General features: G+C 37.3%; 1 protein-coding gene across 3 annotated transcripts; it reads left to right on the plus strand.

The window, feature by feature from the left end:
• The first annotated feature begins 15 nt into the window (after positions 1-15).
• On the plus strand, positions 16-25,853 carry LOC113225929 (histone-lysine N-methyltransferase SETD1). Of its 3 annotated transcripts, none has more exons than XM_026458401.1 (28): positions 16-94; positions 403-639; positions 1,163-1,412; positions 1,802-1,987; positions 3,745-3,902; positions 6,298-6,447; positions 6,981-7,116; positions 7,831-7,974; positions 11,395-11,531; positions 12,373-12,542; positions 13,009-13,148; positions 13,278-13,442; positions 13,688-13,883; positions 14,047-14,171; positions 14,381-14,581; positions 14,787-14,996; positions 15,114-15,226; positions 15,421-15,541; positions 17,203-17,284; positions 17,515-17,767; positions 18,031-18,289; positions 18,622-18,772; positions 18,919-19,042; positions 20,656-20,944; positions 21,756-21,960; positions 22,608-22,714; positions 24,430-24,624; positions 24,935-25,853. In XM_026458401.1, exons 2-28 carry the CDS (start codon positions 404-406, stop codon positions 25,106-25,108), a joined length of 4,677 nt encoding a protein of 1,558 aa, XP_026314186.1. In that variant the 5' UTR covers positions 16-94; position 403; the 3' UTR covers positions 25,109-25,853. The 3 variants fall into 3 exon arrangements, with proteins under 3 accessions (XP_026314186.1, XP_026314188.1, XP_026314187.1); XM_026458402.1 differs by lacking the exon at positions 16-94 and adding an exon at positions 178-237; XM_026458403.1 differs by lacking the exon at positions 7,831-7,974.
• Positions 25,854-26,408: the final 555 nt, after the last annotated feature.

Raw genomic sequence — 26,408 nt, forward strand, 5'->3', positions numbered from 1 at the left:
TTTTATCAGAATTTCAGAGCTCCTTGGACCGTCACCATGGAGAGAGCTTGCTGCAGAAAATCATTTTGTAATTCGATTTTTTCGTGTTAATTTAGTGAGTTTCTTATAATTTCATCATGTCTAACATAATAATGGAGATATGGTCTATAGCGGCATAAGATGAGATCACACGTTTTCGTCTACGTACAGCGATTTAATAATATTTTAACCGTATTGTTGTTTTCTTTCAAATTACAGGTTGGTTTTACACGGAAAGTCTATGTTTTTAGCCATTCACATATTTATTCCAGATGACGGAGCCGTTCCTTGGGCTACAAAATACAATTTGCCAATTTAGAGTGACTTTTATTACAATTTTAGGTTAGGTCAAGTAAAATATTAATATTGTTTATTTTCTTTCAGGATGAATGGAGGGATGGAGCATAAACCATCAGGGCATAATGCCGCGTTGCACAAAGCGCCCAAGAACTATAAGTTATTGATAGACCCATTTTTGGTAAAAGGAGCAACCAAGTTGTACAGATATGATGGGCAAGTGCCAGGAGACAACACATACCCTCCTGTGCAGTGCAGAGACCCACGATCGCAGCTCTCCAGAATCTGGAATAGACTAGAAGCTGCTGATCTGCCGGTTCCTAGGTATAAACATTGTTTTTTCTTTTTTTATTCGATGGTTAACATGACAATTTCAATAATTTCCAAGTCGGTAGGTCAATGTCCATGGAAATTTTCTTAGAATTTTAGTTCAAGTTCCTAATCATTTTTACGTACTAGATATGAAAATTATTAGTAAAAAAATCTAGATATGTTTACCCAAGTAAGTTTATATCAGTTTCTGAACTTCATTGAGCTAAAAGTGGGTTGAAATATTGTTAACATATTTAGTGCAAATTTAACTGCACACTAGTGAATTTACAGTTATAAATTGTCATAGGTTGATTGTGATTTATGCGTAAACACTAAAATTTCTCGGAATATTGAAAATTCATTAGAAAAATGTGTAAAATTAGATATATAGTCTTCTTTGTTTTTATTATAGCCACTTGCTCAATGCTACCAACATGAAAAATTTTATTTGACATTTGAGTCGTGGCGGGAATTTCAAATGACGGAATGTTTTTATCCTTCAGTAGTTTAAAAATGCATTTTCATTTTTTTCCAGGTTTAAAATAGATAAAAATTATGTAGGAACTCCACCAGCTTTAGAAATAACAATAGCAAACCTGAATGACAACATTGATAAGGCTTTTTTAGCTGATATGATGAATAAAGTTGGCCCTTATGAAGAATTGACCATATTCTACCATCCAATGACAAATAGACATTTGGGATTTGCAAGAATAGTGTTTCAAGATGTGAAATATTCAAAGCTATGTATAGAAAAGTATAATGGCAAATCTGTTATGGGTCAGGTAAGTGATGATTTACTGTATCAATTTCTTCCTATCACAAACCCCAGTACTTAACATTTGACTATGTCCCCACAGTACACAAAATAAGTATGACAATTCTACAGTAGGGAGACATGCCCATTCTTCCATTGCATACTGTACCACGACAACAACACTGAGCTATCTTTATCCCTAACGATGCTGCTACTGTTTTGTATTATTTTGTGTTTATTATTTTTAATATTTCAATTGAAGTACTAGAATCCGTGGCCATGAAATTAATTTCAAATTAATATTAAAAAATATGGCTTTATGCGGCTTGCCTGTAAGTTATTGGTTTGATTTAGTCTAGTGCATTAGAAATGAAAGTACATCTGATGGGATTCCTTCAGAATAATAATTATGTGCAGGTGCTAGAAGTCTTCCATGATCCATTTGGCAAGGTATGTCAGGAGATGTACGAAGATAAGACAATGGAGAGAAAGCTGCACCCTGCACCGGCAGCTATCAAACCTCCTATTGTTGAAGATGTGAGAGCAACTAAAGTTGACCCCACACTCAGCAAGAGATTAGAGGATCCTAAGATTACTGAAAAGGTATGACGAATTATTGTCTTTTGGCACTATAATTTGACATGTATGTTATTTTATTACAGTAAATTACAAGCACATGGGACTTCTATTCTTGTTATCACAGGGTGACGGGTGCTGTGGCATTGCCTCTCAGGTCTTTGCAATTTAAAGCTCTGAGTGGCACTGCAACTGGTATGGTCAGGTGTGTCGCCTTCCACCAGGTGCACGACTTGTTCATCCCATCATTTGGTGCCAAATAATAACATAAAAAAAAATGCATGGAATAAACAAGCTTGTGGAAGTGTGAAGAGGGCATTCCCTTATGGTCATAGTTATGTATAACAAAATTATTAATTAAAGCACTTTTGATGTTTATAGGATTTCTAGCTTTAAAGACGCTTTTAAATTAGGCGCTTGTAGAATCGCTGCAGTGACGCCATTACTAACATTCATGCTACATTTAGAAGCGCAGCTGCAGCGCCATTGTCGCGCCTCTTTTGCAGACTAGATTTCTTTTTTTAATTTATTGCTAGCCATGGAAACAAACTCCTTCAGCCGAAAACATAAACGTTTAATTATATTTCTGTAAATATGGCCACCACAAAGAGGATAGGCAATTTGAGGCGGCGTGCTTGGATTGACTCGGGATTCCTTAGAACGGGCCGATACGGGTATTTTAGTTCGAGATTCGTATAATTTCGCGTTTTAATCTTCGATTAAGGCACAATAGCACTATCCTATTTCACTTTAAACTAGATTTCACAAAATAATTAAACGTCAAAATAAAAACGACACTTTTCCCTCCAAAAGGCCGAGCGAATCCCTTGCAGACTAGATATTGTACAGTGTTGCCAGATTTTTGCGAAGTTAATTCGCATAAAATTTGTAATTCCCCAGACATTTTATTAAGTAGCCTAAAATCGCCTTTTCCTATTTGAAACATTGTCTAAATATCGCCGAGAGTCGCCGATCACTTTTTTAGTCGCCGCGCGACCCCTCAATGTTGCCGGCAACAGCGATATTGTAAGAGAATTAGTAGTAGCACGGCTGCAGCGCTTCGACAATCGGTTGAATATGAAGGAGCTCTTAATAAATTCTTATAGGAACTATTCATTATAGCGCCATCTAGTGTTGAGTAATGGAACTTCTAAAGCAATTACTGTTTATAGAATAAGATGTAGTATGATGAGTTTTGACGATAGCAATAGCATAATACATAAGACAAGTAGTGCAACGCGAGTGCCTATACTTTGCTCGCAGTGTAGGGTTGTCACATTATTATTTTAGTTGTAAACATAACTTGAAAAAATTAAGGTTCACCATTCATTGTATTCTTGTGCCATATTAAATACATATTACATACATATTGATATTTTTATACCAGTTTTGCGGATTGGTATCTTGATTATAGGAGTATAATTATGGAATAGAAATGAAATACTGAACAATTCTGAATTTGAAGCACACCAAACACATCTGTTATGATTGTTAACAATGGAGTAATTTCACTAGAAATACATGAATATCATGGTAGTAAAACGTCATGTTACTCAATAAAATCAATAATGTACACGTCTACAGCTGGTTGATGTCATTTTTTAAACACAGAGCGAATGTTTCAATTCTATACGACCCGTACTATGCAACTAAATCTACATAATGTTTTCTGACCATCCACAATTATTGTGACAATAAATGGTAACATTGATTATGAACACATATTCAGTATATAATTATTTTCTAAAATACAAATTTTTTTTTGTTGACAATTGCGATTTTAGGAAGCATATCCTCGGGCGTATAAAGACGTGGAACCTAGTGACAGCAATGCGCGATGGTCCGATGAAGAACGAGAGTACAGGCATCGCCATCGTAGCCGCGGAGATCGCGATCGGGACAAGGACCGTTCAGAGCGCGACAGGGACCGCGATAGAGATAGGTAAGTACCAATGTCACGAATACATTTGCATAGCAACGTATAATAATAAATGACCATCTTGGAAGTATTTTCGCGTTTTCTATAAATTTACATAGGGACCGTAATATAGTGGGGACCATGAAGAGATGAGTGCAAAGTCAAAAGGAAGATCGTCTGCGAGCGTCTGCTAGAGACGCCAATGACATTTCATTAAATAATACTTTAGAGAAAGGCATCAGTCTAGATACATTCCTGTCTGTCGAACAGCGTCTCTGACCTCAGATATTTCCGGCTATAACAGACGGATCAGTCAGTGTCAGCGTCGGTCTCTACCTGATACTGACGCTGAATCAGACTCTGATCCGACCAAAGTTGACTACTGCGACTCGCTCTGGCCGTGTATCAACGCCACCTGATACTTACAATAGTGCATATTCTTATTTTTGATAATTACCTATTAAACTTTATATTATAATGGATGTTTAGTCGAAACTTCCGGTTCCTTCCCTTCTGGTGTATAGAGTCACGAACAGTACAGTTGAACACCAAATAGAAGTTGAAAAACAACATATAATAAAAATATATAAAATTAACCTTGGAAGTATTTTTGAGTTTTACATATCCGTAAAAACCAAATCAAAATCATATCAAACTATGTGTCATGAGTAAAACAGCGGGTTTATTGTGGCAGAGAGATATCTGCACTCGCGGTATTGTTTACGTAAATACACAATTGGACTAACATTCAATATCCCATTCTAATTTCGCAAGCGGCCGCTGCAAGAGGAAGTGTAGACGCAAGTAGGTATCATTTACAATGACGTGTCCATGCATGATGTAGTTACCTCCTAAGGGATAGCATGTTATTCTTTATCTAGTTAGTTCTTTTACTCTAAAAAAGCTTAAAAAGCGATTATGTTAAGAGATGGTTTGTACAATTTTGCGTACTTTTGGCTGTCTTCACTTTTATTATGAATATAAAGATGGAACAAACACAAAGAACAATTATTTTGATCTGACTAGAGTCGAACCATCGTTTGTTGCCTCGCTGTGGCTATTGATTTTACCAACTGAACTACAGACTGAGTCAGCAGACCTTACGACTCTCTCTCTCTCTATGTGCTTGTTGCTTGTCTTTATAGTAATAACAAACTAATGAAGTATTTTCACAAAAGTGTATGAATATCATGGTAGTGAAAATATCATAATATTCAAAAAGATTGTCCTCATTTTTGTTTACGAGCTTAGCTTTTATAAAATGCAGTCAGATAAACTTTTACTTTGTTTTGTATAAACAATAATTATAGATGAGCTGTACTGCATGCCATACTTAGCAACGCGCTTGTAGTAAAAGCGTGTCTTGTTTAGGATAATATTATCAAATTCGTCCGTGCATTGAATGTAATTCGACCCTTATATAAGCGTAATGATATATTTACCTTATTTCTCATTTATTAATTTGGCATTGCTATGGAGCTATTATTAACTGATAAAGATAACAAATAATGCCACGTTACTGAAAATCAGGATTTTTTTTTAAACCAATGATTTTTTTGTAGTCAATTTTATAAATTGCATTTGAAATAGAAATTGACCAAAAATCCATTGTGTTAAAAAAAAAATTAGTAATTAGCAAAAACGTGCTTGATCTCTATACACCGTTGATGAGTGTACTTAAACAAATAAGGAAGCAAAAAAGAATAATTACTCTATTTTGTTCTTTTATTAATATTAATCAATAGAATATGCTTTCCTTAATTTTCGATTGTACAAATTTGAACTAGTGTAAATATAAGCAAAATTCTACGTAAAACTAAAGAAAAAACAAATTAACTGGGATGTGAACTTGCGGCTTGCCTGTAGCCGCAAGTGTAATCGCAAGCAGACTGTCCACTAGGCTGCTAAGTATCATTAGTACTAAATAATTTGTTGTGGATCATATATTTAATGCATCTTATATTTAAGGTGAGCACCTTAAATATAAGATGAGGCAACATTTATAAATTTTATAAAGATTTTACTCTTCATAAAATTTAAAAATTTATAAATGTTGCTTCGTTCTCGTTCGCTCTTTAGAAATATCATGAGTCCTACAGTATCCATAATACGCTGTTAATTTAGCGTTACGTCTTTTCTATCCCGTATAACATTATGGTCAATGCTATAAAGAATTAAAAACTAATTAATTAAAAACTGTGAACACAAAATACTATAATTGTATAATATAATTTTTTTCCCTGGTTATTTTTCATTTTTTATTATTTATTTATTGAGCATTGGCTATAGAGTCATCAGGTAACAAATAACTAAGAAATTCGAATCGTATTAGTTACTTAAACTAAAAATTTAACTAATTTTAAAAACCCACCAATTTTTTCTTTTTCTTATTTCTCATTGCGCATCCGCTATTGGATAGATACCGCGAGCGGTACGCGCGCAGTGCGAGCGAGACTGGTGAGCCATTCGCGGCGCCCAGTCACACCACCGACGTGCCGTACACACCCGCCGCGTCTGCATCCGCGCCCGCGCCCACGCCCGTCGCTTACGACTCTTATTACCAACCAGGGTAAGTAACACTTATCGGTGACTCAGATTTAGTAGAGGCGAAGCTGCAAAGCCTTGAATACCGCCATAACATTGCCCGCTTATAAGTATAATATTCTAGGTGAGAGTGGATAGGCATTATATAGGCGTGCATGCTTCATCGTCGACCTCGTTGTCACTTTCCATCAGATGAGGTGGAGGTCAAATGCCCGTTTACTTTAAACAAAAAAATATTCTAGTCTAATCAACTAGAGCCAGCTACGAATTCAGCAGTAACGAATTTTAGATGTAACTTTAACCTTTCAGAAAACCTGCAGCTAGAATATTGGCATATTTATTTAGACTCCCGTTCGTCATCACTTTTACTTCATTTTGACATAGTTGAAGACATTGATGACAAACAAATCTGCAGTAAGAAAACACTTTAAATTATATTAATGATTAATATCTTGGCAACTAGGTTAGCTCGGCGAGATTAATGTAGAAATTGCATTATTTTATAGTGTGGCTTAATGTATGTTTCTTCTTTTTATAATGTATTGTTAATCGATCCAGGTATGCTTATACGGGGTACAGCGGTAGCAGCGCCGGCAGCACTGCTACGCCTGGCGGCAGCGGCGTGTGGTGGCCTGACTGGCGGCATCCACACCACACCCCCCACACGCCCGCACCGCATCACCACCATTCACATGTAATTACTTAGCACAAACAATCTGTGTACAATCTTACTCAAAAATATTAACAAACCGTCGAGTGTGATCACAAAAGACAAAGAAAAGAAGTTACATTCAAACAGGAGACTAACGCGACAGAGCTCAAAGCATAAAAGAAAGCAGCGTATTTGTAACACGAAAATGACTGCAGCATTTTAATCTATAACAAATTAATATACCGCGTTACCTATATATACTATTATGTAAAGAGTTCAGAACACCCCAAAAAGTGACCATAATTTCTGACTATGTGGTATTATACACCTACTGACTATTGTGTATTACATTTTTATTCCATCAAACACAGTGTTTTGTCCTGTTTTCATCTGTGTGAATACATCATCTACTAACAAACAGCTAATTTTGGCCGATTCCATCTTAGTGTGGTCTTGATCACTTTTAAACATCTGTTAGAAGTAAAACACTAAAAGCAAAATCTTCAATATACCACCACAACTTGTTTATTATTTAGAACACGGTTCCTTGAAGGTTTCGGATAGCTTCACTTTGCTTTAATTCATGATCATGATACTTAATTATGAAAAAATATGGGACAATTTTCACCAGTGGTTTTATGATATTTGTCACGGTGTGATCTCCTTAGTATTCTGGAAATTAGCTCACTGGAAGTGTAGGCATTCCAAGATTGAAGGGATATAGTGAATCAATGTAACATAACGGTCATACGAAAGCTGGAGCGACGATCCAGCGCGACGCCGGCAGCGGCGTGGACGGCGCCTGTCACCCCCGCCACCCCCGCCGCCAAAGAGCGCGCCTCGCCAGAGCCCAAGGACAAAAAGGAGAAGGAGAAGGAGAAAGAAAAAGAAAAGGAGAAGGTCCGCACCGCACATTATGCACAATGTTTAGTGTACTCGATGCAAAATATGTTTCTTTTGTTTTCTTCACATTTTTTTCGTCACACTATATTGCACTATAGTGCAATTTGGTGCTTATGAAAGTACTCTCTTGTTACTGAATCGCGCGAACATTGTGCTTAACTGTTTTGATTACAATCGTAATCATGGCCGACAAGCAGTACCTCTACTGACTACTTAATCTTGGTCACGATAATAACATGTTCTACTATTATTATTCATAGAAAAACTGAACAAATATAAAACATAATTTCTTCGATCTGATTGGACACGAACTAGCGGCTGTTTGCCAAACCGGGTCTATAAACTGTCGCTGGTTTCAATAACAATGATGTTTATTAAATTTCATTCACAAAAGCAGCTTATGAGCTAATTAAATTTATGTGACAATACAATTTTGTGATATCAATCGAGTGTGGTTTGTTTCTAAACGGATAGAAGGAATTTTTCTATGTTTGTTCGATCTTCGATTTTTAGTAGCAGTAGAGCCCCTTGTGAAAGAGTTTGTAGAGGGAAGTACTACCACCTTACCTAATTTTACCGCTAAGCAGTAAATGTCATCATTGCTGTGTTCCGGTTTTGAAGGGTAATGGTGCAATTACAGGTACATGGAACCTGGCAGAGTGACGGGCGCAGTGGCAATGCCCCTCAGATCTTTGCGATTTAAAGCTTTGAGTGGCACTGCAGCTGCTGTGGACAGGCGTGTAGCTTACCATTAGGCGCACGACTAGTTCGTCCCGTCACTTGATGTTATAAAAAACAAAAAAGTATCTTTGTATCGTTAATAACAACAAACTAGTGAAATACAATACATACTATATACATGTATCACACGATGATATTCAATAACTAGTGACATTGCAAGTTTTTTGGAAAAGTTACTTTAGTGTTACGTACGTAAAGTTTAATTCTCATCACAAAGTTTTCAAATTGTAATTTGCATCGAGTAACGTGTAGCTTGTTGTAGTCGGTGTCGCATCGGTGGTAGTGGGATATACAGTAGTCAAGTGTGCAAGCAGACTTATTGGCTCGGTTTAGCTATAATACCTGGTTGATGTGAGGTATCAATGGAAGCGTGCACTGCATAGTCTAATAGCAAAGCACAAATTTAATTACATATTTATGTACAGTGTTTAATATAATTGTGTAGATTAGAAAGCATGTTAATTAACTATTTGTGATGCCATATTTACAAGAACTGATTAAAATCTTGTGTACATTTGTAACAATTGCGGTTTTGAATGTACACAACAGGGATGTCGTCGATGTGGGTTATGATGACATCTGCAGATGCGGATGTGGGTGCGAATTTTTTATCTGCAGATGCGGATGTGAAGAAAAAGTTCTGTTTTTTATAGTTCATGTAGATCATTCGTAGATTTGGTGATCAGTGAACTATCATTAATTTAAGTAAAAGATAATATTTTTTTAGCAAAAGAGACGAAAGCCAGGAGGCATCAAAATATTTTGACATTTATTAATACTTATATTTTTTAAAGATATCGTGGGCCGTCCTTTATGCGAATAGAGCTGGGCCATCTTGAATGAAAAGGTTCATAAGTAAAGGTGACCTACGGGAAGAAATAATTGCCTGCGGTCCACACAGGTGAACCAGTCAGGTGGTCCACGGGCAAGAAGTGGTAAACGAAACTCAATAACTTTTGTTTTGAAAATAAACAGGTTGCACTACACGCAGCCAAATTCTCGATCCTTGATTGCCTAATTAGCACTAGTACTCGGTACAGGTTTTGAATGGAGCTTGACGATCTTGTCGTGAGCTGCACAACATCCGTATCCGCAAAAACTCTGCATCGATTGATTCGGATGTCGGATGGACGGAAGCATATATTTAAAAATATGCGGATGATCCACGGTTGCGGATGCATACATCTGCGGCATCCCTAGTACACACGTTATCGCAAGATACTCAAATGAATGTAAATTTGGCATTTACGTTTTATTTGTATTATACTGGTGTAGGTAAAAACATTTAAGTAGTCCTGCACTATGTACTAAATTGTACATAATTTACATTTATTTAGATTAATACTTGCGTAGACTATTGTAACAATGTTTTCGGTGTAGTTAAATGAAATAAGTACTTAAGGGTGTATAAGGTAGAGGCTATAGCACGCTTTTGCACGGCATCCTGCATGGTGTAATTCTATTTGCGAACATCGTTGCATCTGTTTCAATATTTAATTCTATTTATGTATTATATATATATTTAAATTGTACTACTTCTCTGACTAGTACATGAAACATTTTACAATTCTAAAAGATCTCAATTTCATATTGTCCATTTAGGGAGGGATCAGGATTCCTTATAACCAACCTTTACAGTCTAGATAGAGGTTAAGAGCTGACTTTACACGAACACTAAAAAATATTGAATTATGATACACGGTGTTTATACGAATCATTTGCCAGTTATATAAAGAGATGGTTTCCTAAACTAACCTAAACCTCTTCCAAAGTAGATATGGACAAACAGGATGTTCTGCAATGTTGTCTTACTACAAAAGTTGATGCAATGATGTGGTGTCTAAATATATAATCTACCACTACCATAGGACATAAAATGTTACCAAATAATATATTCAGAAATAGACTTTGTGTTGTTTAAAACAAATTATTACAAATACTTCTAATATAAATGTGCATATAAAATTAAATGTGAGTGAAGAAATAGATTTCTTACAATTGTGCTACGGCAAAAAGTAATTAAAAACAAAGCTCTGCAACAAGCACAGAAAAACTCTTGAGATCCGTTGGTTCGTTCCGTCGTTGCTTAGTTGGTATACCGTCTAGCACGATTTGCTGGGAGCTGCTGATTCGAATCCAGCCGGATCGAAATATGTTTTTCTTGTTGTTAGATCTTTGTATTAATCATTATCACTAGTGGAGTGACTTCACAAAAATAATTGAATATCATAGTAAATCATCGTGACATTCATTAAAAACTTAAAAATTAAATGTAAATATTTAATTGTTTGACATTGATAATTTATTATTTTATTAATATTAATTAACTAAATATTCCTTGTGCATGTCCAATTGTATTATTATAATTCAATTCATTTTAAGTAAAAATTTGCATGCCTAACCATGTAAAATATGTGTTCTATCATAAATTTAATACTATGTTCCATCTTTCATTCATCATATTTTAAACCAATAAAAATACATTTCATAATAATAAAAATAATTACTTCAATCGTCTTTTAATTTTGATTAAACGTTCTGGCATTTTTTATTATTTGTGGCCAGTGCTTCATATGAACGTTGTTTTCATAATTCAATCTGTTTTAGCTCTATGTCCATGAATATAGCGTATATTCATATATAAATGAGGATTGAATTGGTAATCATTGCACATAGGAAGTGGTACCCGAGGTCACAGTGGTGGAAGAGCCGGAACCGCGGCCGCCGGAGGAAGCGGCGGAAAGCACGGAGCCCGAACCCAAACCGCCGCCGCCACCTCAGGACGAACCCAAGAACGTCGACCTCGATACAAGGTACGCATAGACACCTTATTCAATGACAAATTAACATCTAGACATAAAACAGAAATAAACACCTTTCCTTTCAGTGTTGTAGAGAGCATTAGACGTAAAAACAGCTCGGTAATATTGTCTTTCTATTGACATATAATTAAAAGAAAAGTAATTTAAACGGCAACACTGAGCCGAAAAGACTATCAATTATTATAGTGTTTATTTTGAATATGGAGTTAAATGACAGTTAATCGCACGAAAGTGTTGTCCGCTTACAAGCAGCTAGTGATTGCAGTCGTAGATTACAGGCAAGAAATCGGTTTATGCGGATGTTTTGTCTATATTTGTATAGTGCACTATACAATTACAGATTAAACTATTTGTATAGTGTACAATAAGGCAATAATTTGCCTTAGAATAAGAACGTGCATCTGCACTTCACGAATTGATTTCGATACTAGTGGGCCAACTGTCAAAATAATAATAAAGAAGGTAAAAACGCAATTATTAATCATTAGAGTGTCTCTTAACGTTATGTTCATATTATTATTTTTTTCTTTTTTTTTGCTAAATTTTGTCTTCTTTCACAATCTATCGATAAATCTGTCGACCACAACTACAACACTGTTTAGACTTTAATAAAAACTGGCAACCCTGCAAATGTTATTTTACTCATTTTACATCTTTAATAAAGACAGTATTTGGTTAACCTACCGTCATTTGAACAGTGATAAATAAATTGTAACTTTTTTGTTAGTAAAATATTTTCTTTTAAATCATTATCTTCTTTTATATTTTCTTCTTTTATATTATACATATATAGTTTTACTCTTAACTGACACTATCCCTATACGTCATACAGAATAGCGATGCTGCTAAAAGGCGCGGGTAGCGCAGGCGCCGGTGGGTTGGCACCGCCTTTTCTTACGCTGGGTATGTCATCTGAAGAGGAAGACGATGAGCGCGTGCCGCCACCCTTGCCTGCCAACATACCTGACCTTGATGCACATCAACCCTCTTCAGATGATGAAGGTATAGTAAACATAGTAAATCAGAAATTTAAACTTTTTAGCACCAGCTCCTTGTGAAAGAATTCGTACAGGGAAGTACTGCTACCTTACCTACCGCCATATAATGTGAGTATATGTAGTAATGCGTTCCGGTTTTGAAGGGCTACAGGCCCATAAGACTTGTCACCTTTATGTCTTAGGGTGCCGAGTGCAGTGACAGTGCCTCTCAGGTCTTTAACGATTTAAAGCTCCCAGTGGCACTGTAACTTATGGATAGGCGTCTCGATTACCACTAGACGCACGACTTGTGCGTCCTGTCACTTAATGCTATGAAAAATAAGTGTTTTAAACACAATGTATAGCCCTCACACCCGTCGACCAATCCCGTCGGTGTTTATACAGTTTATTGATACACAAGACAAAGATGGAACTGAACGCACTGCTAGACAGTTTCGCAACTGAATTGCTAACCTACATTTAATTACCAGGTTCAGGCAGCGAGGACCGAGAAAGCACGGTGTCGTTTAATACGCGGAAGGAGCTTGATCCTGAGCCACTATCTACCACGCCGTCGCCGTATCTCTCGCGGGAATTCTACCTTGAGTGTATTAAGAACACTGTTGAACAGGTTCGTTGATTTAATTAGGAAATTCACCCTTCACGTGTCATGTCATCTTAGTACATGTCATGTGGATTAGATGGCTTAAAAGTTTACCATTAGTGCAATTGTTCTAATTACAAATACAATTGCATGCAGAAAGTAAAAGAGGCAGAAAGAAGAAAATTCCCGCCAATCGACAAGATCGGCTCGGATATATCGTCGTCAGAAGACGAACTTTTAACGGGCGAGGACCCAAAGCGATCGCCGACCGCCGCGCCACCTGAACCAGAAAGAGATCAGGATAATTTAGAGGATGATCAGGTAATATTTCATGTTAATTGAGATATGAACGATTCTTATGCTGCTTGACAGATGTTGTTGAAAAATTGACAAATGTTTTTTTCGTCTAGTACAAAAAGACATGCACTCTATAGTGTTAATCTGGATTATAAGCTACTCAACGAGTTTGTCAAAATGTGTCTGTCGTTACGATGTGATAGATTCAGAATTTCCATTTCATTGTAGAAGGAAAACTCGATCTAATAGCATATAATTTTGACCACTAGATGTCGCTGTCGTCGCTTTCGTCAACCGAAGCAAAGATCGAAGAGCAAGTTCCTGCGGAGGCATACTACTATGCCCCCACGCACCCCGCGCCCGCGCATCCAACACACCCCGCACACCCAACGCACCCTGTCCACCCCACTCACCCACCGCCCGCTGCGCATCCCTACTACCAGCCCGTTGCATGGCCGCCTACAGGTGAGTCTTATATGTATTGTGTTACAACGCAAAGTCGCTAAATATTATTCGTCTATTGCTTAGTCGCAAATCGGTAATATTTTTGTAGTCCGTCAAAATAAACTGGCCAACAACATAAGTAACGTCTAGGACTTCATAGGTTTCATAAACTTGTGCTTTCCAGCGTATCCCCCACCTGGTTACCCCGCTCCAGCGGACATAGCTATAGCGTACAGCGGCGGTTTCGCGGCGCCACCTATTTTAACACATCACTACCAAGCGTATCCTGAACCAGTAGTCCCTACACAGGTGTGTAATTAGTTGTACATTAAATATACGTCAAATATGTGTTAGCAATTATAATGTTATTAATTAAGGAATGTCCTCGTAAATATTCGGGATAAAAAGTTTTGCTTGTTTCGTGAAACAATGCTGGCTATCATTTTAATAGCTTGTTAACCTGTGATAATCAAAGACGTATTCCTTTTTTTTTTACATACAATGACGTTATGCCCTAGGAGTGTGACAACCCCTACTACTCCACAATAAACAGCGTAATCGAGCGAGTAACGGCCGAACTCAAGATGATTCTAAAGAAGGACTTCAATAAGAAGATGATCGAAAGCACAGCCTTCAAGAGCTTCGAAGGGTGGTGGGATGAACAGAGCCGCAAGACTAGGCAGGCCAAGCCATCACAAGAACCTGGACAGCCGTTACAGGTACAATTGAAGGAGAATAAATCATTTCGCACACACACTTTCGCAACAGTTTGGCGCCTAATACAAACAAGCCTTTTATAACTTTGCCTGTTGATATGTACCCTTCATTCTTAGACAGCTAATGCAGGTTAAAATCTACTTATAATTTGTCTCGATGGCCAAACTATTTATATATTTGCCTGAACATAAAAACTCTGCTTCTCAGGACATCTCAAACAAAAAAGAAGAGATGGTCGACTCTATTAAGTCGATAATGGAATCGCGAGACCTCGGATTGGAGTTAGGTGGCTACGGAGCAGGCATAGGACTAGGTCTTCGGGCGGCTATACCGAAGATGCCTAGCTTCAGACGCAAGAGAAAAATACCCTCACCTATTGTTATGGACGAGGACTCTAATAAACGCTTCAGTGATCAAGTACGTACGATTTAAACAACCATGTTTTGTGTAGAAAACCATACCTGTTAATGCTAGTTAAGCTTTAAAAATTTTGAATATAACTACAATATAGGTAATACCAATGTTTCGTGACAGGAGGAAATCGTGCAGAACTCTGATGAAGAGAAGGAGGTACCAACGAGTCCAAGGAACAGGACGACTGGCTCGTACTTGTCGAGGAGTCGACGGCGGCAGTCCAGTAGCTCTTCGTTAGTATTACAACCAGTTTTACTCTTTAGTCATAGTTTATCCGCTATCAGTTTTGGCGTCGATCGTATGCGATCATTTTCCAAACAGGCTCAGTTTTTTGGCGCCCAGCAAATGAGCTGAAAAATCGAACGCACTCGTAAGTCAAGCGTGCGTGTATTTTATCTCGCATTTAAATGCTTGTACTCATTCACAGGTCATCAGCATCATCTTCGACTCGGTCGTCGTCGGAATCAGAATCAGAGCCGGAGCGGAAAGGTGCCGCACCGCGTTTATACTCCGATTCCGAGGATGACTCCGATCTCAATGAGGCTGAAGTAAGTATCGCCACTTTGTAGGTTTTTGAATACAGAGTAGACTCTAAGACCTACTGATGTACGTTGTGACATTGAGAGTCGCCAAAAGAAAATTAGTTAGTAGAAATACATTTATTCGTTTGTGGAAAGACACTGAACTAACTAAAGGACGAGCACAGCACTACACATTGTGCAATGACAAGGAAACCATAGAGATGTCGCTGAAAACCCCCCAGCATCTTTGTGAGAGGTGCTCTGAATGAACCTCTGAACTTCTGATCTAACAAAATTGAGTCGATTGCAGTAGATAGTAATCGTGGGGTACTGAACCGATGAAAGCTATGTGTCCTTAGCTACTGTGGGTGTGCATCGAATCGACGCGTGACAAATTTATAGTTGTAGAATGAATTATTGTGTTTAAACATGTCAGTAAAGTGAGCTCTGTGTCCTTCCAAGCCGTTGACATCACTTATCAATAGTGCCAAAGTAAAACAAATTAGTAAAAGCCATAGCCACAATACAATGTGTTGATTTACATTCTCGCCATATTTACAGAGGTCCATTCTATATCCGAAAATGAACCTTATCACTAAAAAAATAAATCGAAAAAAAAAAATTTCGTAAATTCCTATTTTTTATTTAATTGCGGTAAACAAATTTGATTCAAAGGTCCATTGATTTGCACGGCACTTGTAAACATTTTGAACAATTACCTTAAATGCGCAAAGAGAAACGCATTTTAGATCTATTTGGTGATGGGGTGCGAGTAGCGACGGCGGGGGAGTGTCGTACCCAACGCGCGATTGATAGATCAATCGACCTTACTTCCCGTACTGTGTCTACATCACGCTGACGGGATGTCATCCATTCTATTCTAGTCTGTCACGAAATGCCACGTGGTTTGGTATTTAAACAAGAGTAACTAGCGCAAAAAAGAATCGCTACCAGGTAGGTTCTGGTGAACACCAGAACCTACATGGTAATCCATCAAGTACAAGTGCGTGTTTCTTGTTATGGCATGATGTGAAACGTTTAGTTTACGCGGAGGATACGAGTGTCGAAGTTTCTGCTTTTAAAGTTGTAGAGTCTAATGAGTCTAATGTTGCAACGAAACTCACCTGCGAATTTCTGCATAACTGGTAGTGGCTCCAGTACGGAGCCAGCCACCAGCTGTGGAGCTAGGTACTTCTAGCAATAGTTTCGTGTAACCTGAAGTTGATAAGTACCAAATCTAAGTTACAAAAAACTTTTCTAATTATTGTAAATTAATAGTAAATTATAACAATACTAGTACATAATCAGATTTCAAAAAGTAGGTGAATAAGCGATCGAGAAAGATTACGTATCCCTCGGTGAAGTGGGTGGCGGGGTCACTGCCCTTGCTTTGGTGCAAATGACTTGACTAGATACAATTAGCTAGAAAATTGAATGAAATATTTTTTAAAATATTTTTAGATGATTTACCATTATTTCTATTATTATTCAATATGGCGTTTCTTAAATATGGCGAGAATGCCTATCAACACACTGTATAAAAGTGGGTAGTGTTAAGTTCATTTACTCAACAAATATTTCCTGACATCTAGTGTCAGTAAGTTTTAAAAAATGTGTTCAGGGAATTAATTTTGGTGAATAAATTTAATAGGGATATAATTTTGAACTATTTTTTATTAATTTTCTAGCTTAAAGTTGTATCAAACAAGGAGAGGCTACGGCGGGTATACTCATCGTCATCCGATAGCGAAGAGGAACAAAGCAGAAGAGGTAAATTTCTTATTATCACTATATGATCTTGTTAGCCTGTATATCGTTTTCTCTGTCACAATCGCAATCGTATTGAATATCCATTAGTATGTTGAGATGAAAATGCAAAAGAAACTTCCTATAAAGGAAACAGTAAATGAATCAGACTTCTTTACTTCTGGTTGATTGGCAGAACCATCGTCGCATTTTTATTATCGTCCCATTTTTATCATCGTGATCAAAATTTTCAGAGAAAACCCCAATACCTCCCGTGGAAGCGTCAGACGATCGTCTTGGATCCCCAATCCTTTCTCCAGAAGAAGAACCGAAAGATCCGATCCTGGATCGCGTATATTCCGACTCTGAAGAGGAACGGGAGTACCAGGAGAGGAGGAGACGGAACACCGAGTACATGGAACAGATCGAGCGAGAATTCCTCGAAGAACAAAGGAAAAACATGGAATCAGATCTTCGACCGCAGCCTGAGAAACCGCCTGACGAAAGGTATGTTCTTAATTTTACAAAAAAATACTATAATATTAGGTATCGCTCTGTTCTTTTTGAATTATAACTATTAAGCAAAGAATCGTATCAAAACCTACAGTCGCTCTTTATTATTAATATCGACGAAGCCAATAACTTTGTTCTTAACCTATTAATTTCTAGACAAACTTTCTGAAGTTCAGTGTAACTTAGTGTGCATGCGCAGCGCTTAAAATACCGTGAACTTTGTGAAATATGGAACCGATTGATTTTTGTAATTATAGCAAATTGGAAAGCAAAAAGGAGGAACCCAAAAGCAGTCCCATCAAAAACCATCTCAAGTCTCCTGAAAAGAGTAAACCGGAAACAGAGGTCGAAGAGGGCGAGATCACTTCCGAGGAGGAACCGCTCGATGTGCGGCGCAAAAAAGAGCGCAAGCAGAGAAAGGAGCGGAAAGAAAGGAAGAGCGATAAGCGACAGCGGATCGTGTCACTTAGCGAGCATAGTAACACTGATGCTGTTAGTATCAACGGGGTTAAGGAGGTGAGGTTTTACTTGTATTAGAAATTACTGGCAATACACTTATGCAAGTAGTACCTGTATCCACCCAAACTTGTCGAACTCTGGGTACTATTCGACTAAAAGACATGACGTAAAGTCGTGTACGTTGATAACCGAATCTAGATCTAGAATTTCACTTCAGTGGAACCATCAGCTGTAATTTTTTAATATATTACAAACCTGTTATATGGCGTAAAGAAACGAATTTTATTTCGTTTATTTGAAACTGTTCTTTTAGTCAATCAATAGGTAATATTTGATTGAAATGGAAATTTACTTTATTTAATCAAACTTGTGTATCTGGGACTTAACAGATCAGCAGCGCAGTGTCCGAGACGTCGTCACCGCAATCTCAAGCGTCGCAAGCGTCACAGGCATCACAAGTGGCGCTTGATCACTCGTACTGCCGTCCTCCGCCCGACCAAGAGGAGAGAAGGCCCTCCAATCATCTGCAGCATGATCATGGTCAGTTCCTATAAGTGTATCTTAAGTGTTTTTTATGTTAAAACTTCTTATTAATCCTATTTCAACATATTCCTTCATCTTAAATTCTATATTTTGTGAGAGTTTAGTGATATGCCCAAATAATCATGACATTTAACATTGAAAAGGTTACACGTGGATGGCAGAGCCAGAGATTGAATCTCCCAAGGAGGAAGTCAAACCTAAAGAGAAAACGAAGAGGCCCTACAAACGAAAGTACGAGACCAAGAAACTCGCGGAAATACAGAATAAGTAAGTACTTACATTAAAGCTCAATTTACATTGCCGCGTAACGGGAGTGGAAGCGAATTTTTGTCATGAAATGGTACATAACATATTGATCTTTATGTCAGTTGGTTAACGTATAAACTAGATACGATAGGTGCAACATGTTGGCCCGTAGGTTCGCTCGATGTACGAAGGAAGTAAAGGTAACGCTGTTTACAGCGTATGTCAATCTTTTCACATTTATAACCTATGGGCTAAATACTTGCAGGGGGCGTACAACGCTCCATGTATACAATAATGCTTTTAAGATCTTGTTGGGATTGCCGCGTTTCTGTAGCGCCTCTGGCATGTTCACCGAAGCGCGAATAAATGGTTTCCATGCCATCAACCATTTGAACAGATTCGCTTCGGTTGTAAGCAGACTACGCGCCAGCTCGAACGGGATCCTAAATATTATTGCGGACAGGTGAGACAGTCCCATGCTAGAGCGATAGGGTGTGCCTGCGTGCGCCTGTATCTCGCCTTTTAAATTAAAAATAACACTAGTTATTAAGAAATAGTTTGTTACTAATCATCATGAACCAAGTCTCTGAAACAAATCATTGTTTTATTATTATTATTGTGATACGGGAATTCTCGATACTGCGAGAATTTTCCGGAAGGCACGCAATTTGTTTTTTTTTTTGTTTGTATGTAGTTTGTACGTTACACAATTGTCATTACGTTCGCGAGTGCCGAGATATAAGTTGTGCCGTATGACCAGATTTAGAGTATATAATGATGGCCATAAATTGGCCCTCAATTATCGCCATAAATTGGCTCTCGGTGGACTCATTATAATAAACAAGTGTTAGCATTTTTTTTATAAACCTATTCTGTCCCACTGCTGGGCTAAGGCGTCCATTCTCGTTCTTGGGCAACATCTGGCCTACTTTGGAGTCTAAGTGATCCCGCCATCGTCGACATGGTCTACCGCGTCTCCTTATTGAGTTGTTGGGTTTTCCCTCCGTGGTTGTCTTGGCTCACAACTCGCTCGATATGCGGCAGACGTGACCATACCAGTACCACTTCAACTTGGCAATTATTATGAATAATGTAAACAATCGTTGTTTGGCAATTTTCTAATTGTTTAGTTTGCTCGAAGACGTCGGTCCCGATCCGGCCGGATCGTGGGATTTTTTTCTAAGTGACCTTTGTATTCAAAATTATAACGAACTAGTGCAGTGATTTCACAAAAAAAAATATTGAATATACAAATTTACTTACAATTAATGGCGACATCTCTAGCCAGGGCTGGTAACTGTAAAGTTACCTAACTGGGTGACGAAATACTTTCATAGATTTCTCATAGATGGCGTTACGGCTAAAAAGTTGTTGAAAACCAAATACAAAGATGTGACAACAACCACATAGAAAAATTCGTGAGATTCGCTGGTTCATTCCGTGGCTTAGTTGGTATAGCGTCTTTTTTAGGGTTTGCTAGGGTTCGAATCCGGCCGGATCGAAGAGATTTTTTATAAGTGTTTGATCTTTGTATTAATAATTATAACAAACTAGTGGAGTGATTTCACAAAAAATAATAGAATATCAATATTCAATACAAGTTTAGTTTTCTAATTATTTCAATTGCTTCGCAGGTTATACGAAACTCGTGATGACTACGACCAACTTCTACACTCGAGCGTCACGTTCAAACCTCGCGACATTATGGGCGAAATGCAAGTCATGTACGAATTCCTCACCCGTGGTATCGACAGGGAAGACGTCGAGTATCTACGCAGAGCGTACGAATCTTTACTCGCGGAAGACGCGCAAGGGTATTGGCTGAATGATACGCACTGGGTCGATCATCCGCCCACAGATGTTGTGTACGGGCCGCCTAAGAAGAAATCTAAGAGACATAACAACATTTACGAGGATCTACAGGTCTGTTGTTCTAGACACTTTTTTATACTTACGCGAATGATCTTAAAAATATTTTATGAAATTAATTTTGGATCAGCTTTGAGCAATAAATTTGATAGCCTTTGGCCACACTTGTGGAGACAAAATCGCCTAAAGCCGGCCAGGAAAAGCTTTATGCTCGTGTAATAAGAACGAAAAAGACGTGCGTTTCGAGTAAGCGGTCTGAGTGGAAGCGATACTTGCAACGTGTTTTACGCTCTCATTGTATGGAATTGTACAGCCGTGGCAGCCTGATGGTTTGACCGCGTCTCAACAGAGGGTCGTATGTTCGAATCTTGCTTGCACTTCTGAGTTCTTCGGAATTTATTTGCAAAATGTAATTTGAAATTTATCATGAGCTTTTCGATGAAGAATAACATCGTGAGGAAACCTGCACATATCTGCAAAGCAATATTGTGATGTGTGTGAAGTTCCCAATTCCACATTCATTTTTTTAACAATATTACTTTAAATAATACTAAAGTACATAATTATTTTATATTTGGGCGGTATTTTCTTGTAAACAAATATATAATTAATAATTTGAAAATTAATTGAATATGAAATGCGAATAAATGAAAATAAATCGTAATATAATAATCGTTCATGAATAGTAAAATAATTACGTAAATTTAAGTAAAAAAAAATGTATGTTATACCACTTTTGCATTGATAGCTTCATATATAGGTTAACTATTTACTTATTCATAATTGCGGTGACTCCCTTTGAAGACGTTGCATTTGTAAACGACAATATTTCGAATAAATAATGAAATCCCAATTTCAACAATAGGGTCATTCAAGCGGTTCAGCTCGAACAGAAGGCTACTACAAAATGGATGCACGACTCAAAGCTAAGTACAAGTACCACCACGGGCGGAACACAGCCGTTACCGTCGAGGCGCCGGTCGAGGACAAAGCTAACAAGGCAGCGAAGATTGCGACTGCGTCGTCAAGAGAGGCTCGCTCAAATCAGAGAAGATTGCTTACTGCCTTTGGTACGTATAAAAGTAATAATTTAAGTGTCTAGTATGGCTGTGTATGGCTTTAGAGAAGTAGATTTCTGGTCATTATTTTAAAAAGTTTATCGGAGACGCTTCAAACTTCGGAATGAAATAAATAAATGTTCTTCGATATGAATTTATCGAACGTTCGATCGCGTCGTGACTCGCACAGGCAATAGCGATATAACAGCGTAAGCGCAACGCATATAAGTGTAGGCAATGATGGCATAATGGAATAAGAATAAGTGTGGTAACTTCATACAAACGTCGTAACGCAGTTTGTGTGTGTGCGCGCCCGTCACGCGTCTTGTAAGGACGTACACATTTGCTTAATCTAGCGGTGCTCGTGTGTTTAACCACCTCGGGTATATATTGGCTCGTTTTAGTCCCTCGATAAAAATGTACTATTAGATGTATGTGAAATATTTTATACTAATATTAAAAATATATAATAGATAATGACCTAATTAAACATTGATGTAGGAAACTAGCCTGCGCTGTGAACATAGCGCTAACCATCGCTACTATTTTTATTCGTAATAACTAGAATGGATATGCATTTTTTACAGCTTATTACACTGCCTTCATCCACCTACATTCAATGGCAATTCGTCTAATCTAATAATAATAACATTTCACAGGCACAGATACGGATTCAGACCTTCTTAAGTTCAACCAGCTCAAATTCAGAAAGAAACAGCTCAAGTTTGCCAAATCGGGCATTCACGACTGGGGACTTTTCGCACAGGTACATCTCATTTATTATTCATAACTATCCGTTGATCACATTCCTTTACCGATATAAGGGAAAGTCCATATATCTGACTGTGCGAAGTGAACTACATTATCCCTTCTAACCAGGAATGAAAAATGAACGTATCTCTTTATCAACCATATGGAAATGATATACGAGAGAAAGAGACAAATATCTTACTCAGAGTTTATTTTTCATTTCAGGTGAGTAAGACTACAGGTAGAGTAGTAGTAACGAAAGTCGTGTTGCAGGTACTACAATGAAGCGTTTTATTTTAAGTGCTGACTACATCCAAGCCTATTTGTATTGCTAAATGATGTTGTGCCGACGGGTTAGTCGATTTGTATATGTGAGGACGTATTCTAGAACTACATTGACACGTATATATAATTAGTATCTAAGTACCAGTAATCCGTGCGCCTTGTTCTTACAAACGCACACCTCACGGAAAAATGGCATAAGTGGAGTTACGTCAAACATGTTTATTGCTCCATTAGATATAGAAAAATATAACCCACATACTCTCCAATTCTATTAACTCTAGCTACAATATTAGACGATATAGTTACAAGAATTGGAGAGGATGTGGGTTATATTTTTCTGTATCTAATGGAGTAATAAACATTTTTGACGTAACTCCACTTATGCCATTCTTCCATGAGGAGTCGCACCCTTAATAGCAAAGTGACTAAATTCCAATTAGGTAATTTTATGAAAATAAATTTAAAAAAAATTACGTGACACCTGCCATTCATGCAATTTGACTGGTGAAAAATATGAAATACAAAACAAAATTGTATTTATTAAGAAAAAATTTATTTCGTATATATTTTGTTTCATCAGGTTCACATGTGACGATGCTGACCTCCATCGTCATCCCACCTTTTATCACCCTCTTTACTGGCTCCAGGCCACTTACTTTTAAAATTTTTAATCGTTCTCGTATTCCCTTTTCCTTCACTATTGTTACTTTGGTTCGTTCCATTACCACTCCCATCAGAATTTTCAAAACGAGAGGACGTGCTCATAAATCATCTTCATGTAAAACTCTTGATCTACTGTTAAATCATATAGATATACGTATGTAGGCTGTTTTGGGGTAAGTGTTGTCTGGATTGTTTAGTAGGGAGTGTTTTATAGTAATTGTACTTTTTATAATGATTTATTATTTTATTGTTACAACATTTTTATTTCTACCACTAAATTATACTTTCATTTAGTCACTTTATTATTTAAGGTGCGAAATGACATTTTTATTAATAACAGTATATTAATGAAAAAAATACGTACCTCAGCGAGACATGAAGTCTCTTAAATACAAGACGAAGTAGGCTCAAAGGTAATGGAAGTGCCTTGGTTTAAAAATATTCACCTTGTGTACTTAATTCATGAACTTACTGAATAAGTAAGTATACATGTTATTCGAGTGTCAAATCACCGAAATTCATCTATGACTTTCAAAAATGTTTAAATCCAGAAATCGAAATCATTGGAATGTTCTGTAACGGTCCCCCAATGAAGTCTATACACGAAAGATTTTAAACCTTGTGTTATTGCTGCTAATGATAGAACGACAAATTAACAGTAATTCTCTTGTTTTAGGCAGTAGGCAATCAGCAATCAACAAACTAAGCGTATAAAAGAATAATTACTGAAGATATTTCACAATACGTGTGAATTTTTAAAATATTTGTGACATTTTATTTCAGGAGCCCATAGCAGCGGACGAGATGGTGATCGAGTACGTGGGTCAGATGATCCGGCCGATCGTGGCGGACGTGCGGGAGGCGCATTACGAGGCAACAGGAATCGGGTCGTCGTACCTATTCCGTATCGACCTCGATACGATCATCGATGCTACCAAGTGCGGTAACCTGGCGCGTTTTATCAACCACTCTTGCAATGTGAGTACACAGATTTTTCGCGGAACTATTTTTCGGCAACTTAGTTTTTGTTCGACTAAATCACAGTTTTTTTTTTTTTTTTTCATTTTATTCTATTCACAATTAAAAAGTTTACAAAAAGGAACAATTTCTGTGTTGAGAGTAACACCTGCGATTCTTGAAATATTGCAATTGAATTTGATGCGTATTCATTATTTTTGATATTTTGTAACATAACCACTGATAGTACTGTATACACCTACATAAAAATAAAGTGCTACATAAAAAACAGATTACATACAGCTGACATTGTGTTTTGTTTATCTCACAGCCAAACTGCTACGCGAAAATTATCACAATCGAGTCGCAAAAGAAGATTGTCATATACTCAAAACAGCCGATCGGCGTCGACGAAGAAATCACTTACGATTACAAGTTCCCTCTCGAAGACGAGAAGATACCGTGCCTTTGCGGCGCTCCGCAGTGCCGCGGATTCCTCAACTAGAAGCCGATAATATTCTAGCTAGAACTATGGTACTTATTTCTATACAGTTATACTACTGATTACATTCGTTTGCAGTTTTAACAAATGCAATCATAATGCATTTGTTTATAATCTGCAAATAATTTAATTCATCAATTAGACTGAAATGAACTTATTCGCATGCATTCATGTGTGCCTTTATTATGTATCTTCAAAGCAATACAACGCGTTGTTATATTGAATCCGTCTTTCATCTTCCTAGAAAAGATACTGATAAATTTCTATGTAGTTGTTCATTATCCAATTTTTATTAGCTAAATTATTGTAGCTGGAACCGTGTAAGAGAATAATCGAAAGTTCATTGTCGTGCTGATGGATTTTGGTCAGTTTACTTAAGGGAAATAACATGTAAGAATGTACCTAGCTTAGACTATGCGCTTCTCAAAGCGGTTTCTGAAACTGCCTCAAACAAATATATGAATTTTTAGTCGTTTTTATGTAAAAAGTAATATAATTGTGTGATAGTGATGTGTGGTGTAATGTTATTTCATTTATTTGAAATGAAAACAGAATTTGTATGTATAATAAAACCATGGCATGTTCTTGTAATATAATTTGTAATGTTTTGACTGAGTCTAAGATACCGTAGACATAGGAAGTCATCAATAACATGCTAAGTAATTTGTGTTGTACATTACTTGTGAATAAAGATCTCTGCTGTTACGTCAGTTTTATGTAGTACACTTTTCAAGTACATGATCTTGTTAATTCGAATTTGTGTTATGAAGTGTTGCTTTCTTTGATTTTATCAAATAACTTTCGTTATCTCTTGAAGAGAAACGCCATTGTTAAGGAGACAATGAATAACCGATTTGTTTTCTAATCTTCTCATTGCACTTCATTATGTAAATTATATAAGATTGTAAATAAAAAATTCCAACAATTTGAACAATTAGTCTTATTTTTTACAAAAACATGGGTAAAACGTCCATACGTACGTCACCTGTTTCCGTTTTTACTTCCGCAACTTTAATAACGAAACTAATCGGAGGCTTACAACGTTCGCAGCGGATATTTCGCGTGCGCAGATTGCATGGCGGCGGGGCGCGCTTTTTAGCAGTTTTGTGTTATGCAATTCTGTGGTTTGGTACAAGAAGTGCCTAGTTTTTATTACTTTGCGCTCTTGTACCAAGCCATAGAATTATGAAATAGAAACAAGTTCCCCACACTAACTACACTTCCACTTCCCTTTCCGCTAAGACTTGTCATCTGTTTTCGCCCGTTGTATCAACTCCTTAGAGAACCGGCGGGTCACGGTTGA

This window comes from Hyposmocoma kahamanoa, unplaced genomic scaffold (assembly GCF_003589595.1).
Source record: "Hyposmocoma kahamanoa isolate Upper Pololo Valley unplaced genomic scaffold, ASM358959v1 180, whole genome shotgun sequence".
Lineage (NCBI taxonomy): Eukaryota > Metazoa > Arthropoda > Insecta > Lepidoptera > Cosmopterigidae > Hyposmocoma > Hyposmocoma kahamanoa.

What these genes read in the sequence shown, in the direction of transcription:
- LOC113225929 (XM_026458401.1), top strand. Translation starts at nt 404, where the DNA reads ATGAATGGAGGGATGGAGCATAAACCATCAGGGCATAATGCCGCGTTG. An exon ending in ATCCTAAGATTACTGAAAAG is followed by an intron (nt 1,988 to 3,744) that starts GTATGACGAATT and finishes TTGCGATTTTAG; the next exon opens with GAAGCATATCCTCGGGCGTA. An exon ending in TTAAGAACACTGTTGAACAG is followed by an intron (nt 13,149 to 13,277) that starts GTTCGTTGATTT and finishes AATTGCATGCAG; the next exon opens with AAAGTAAAAGAGGCAGAAAG.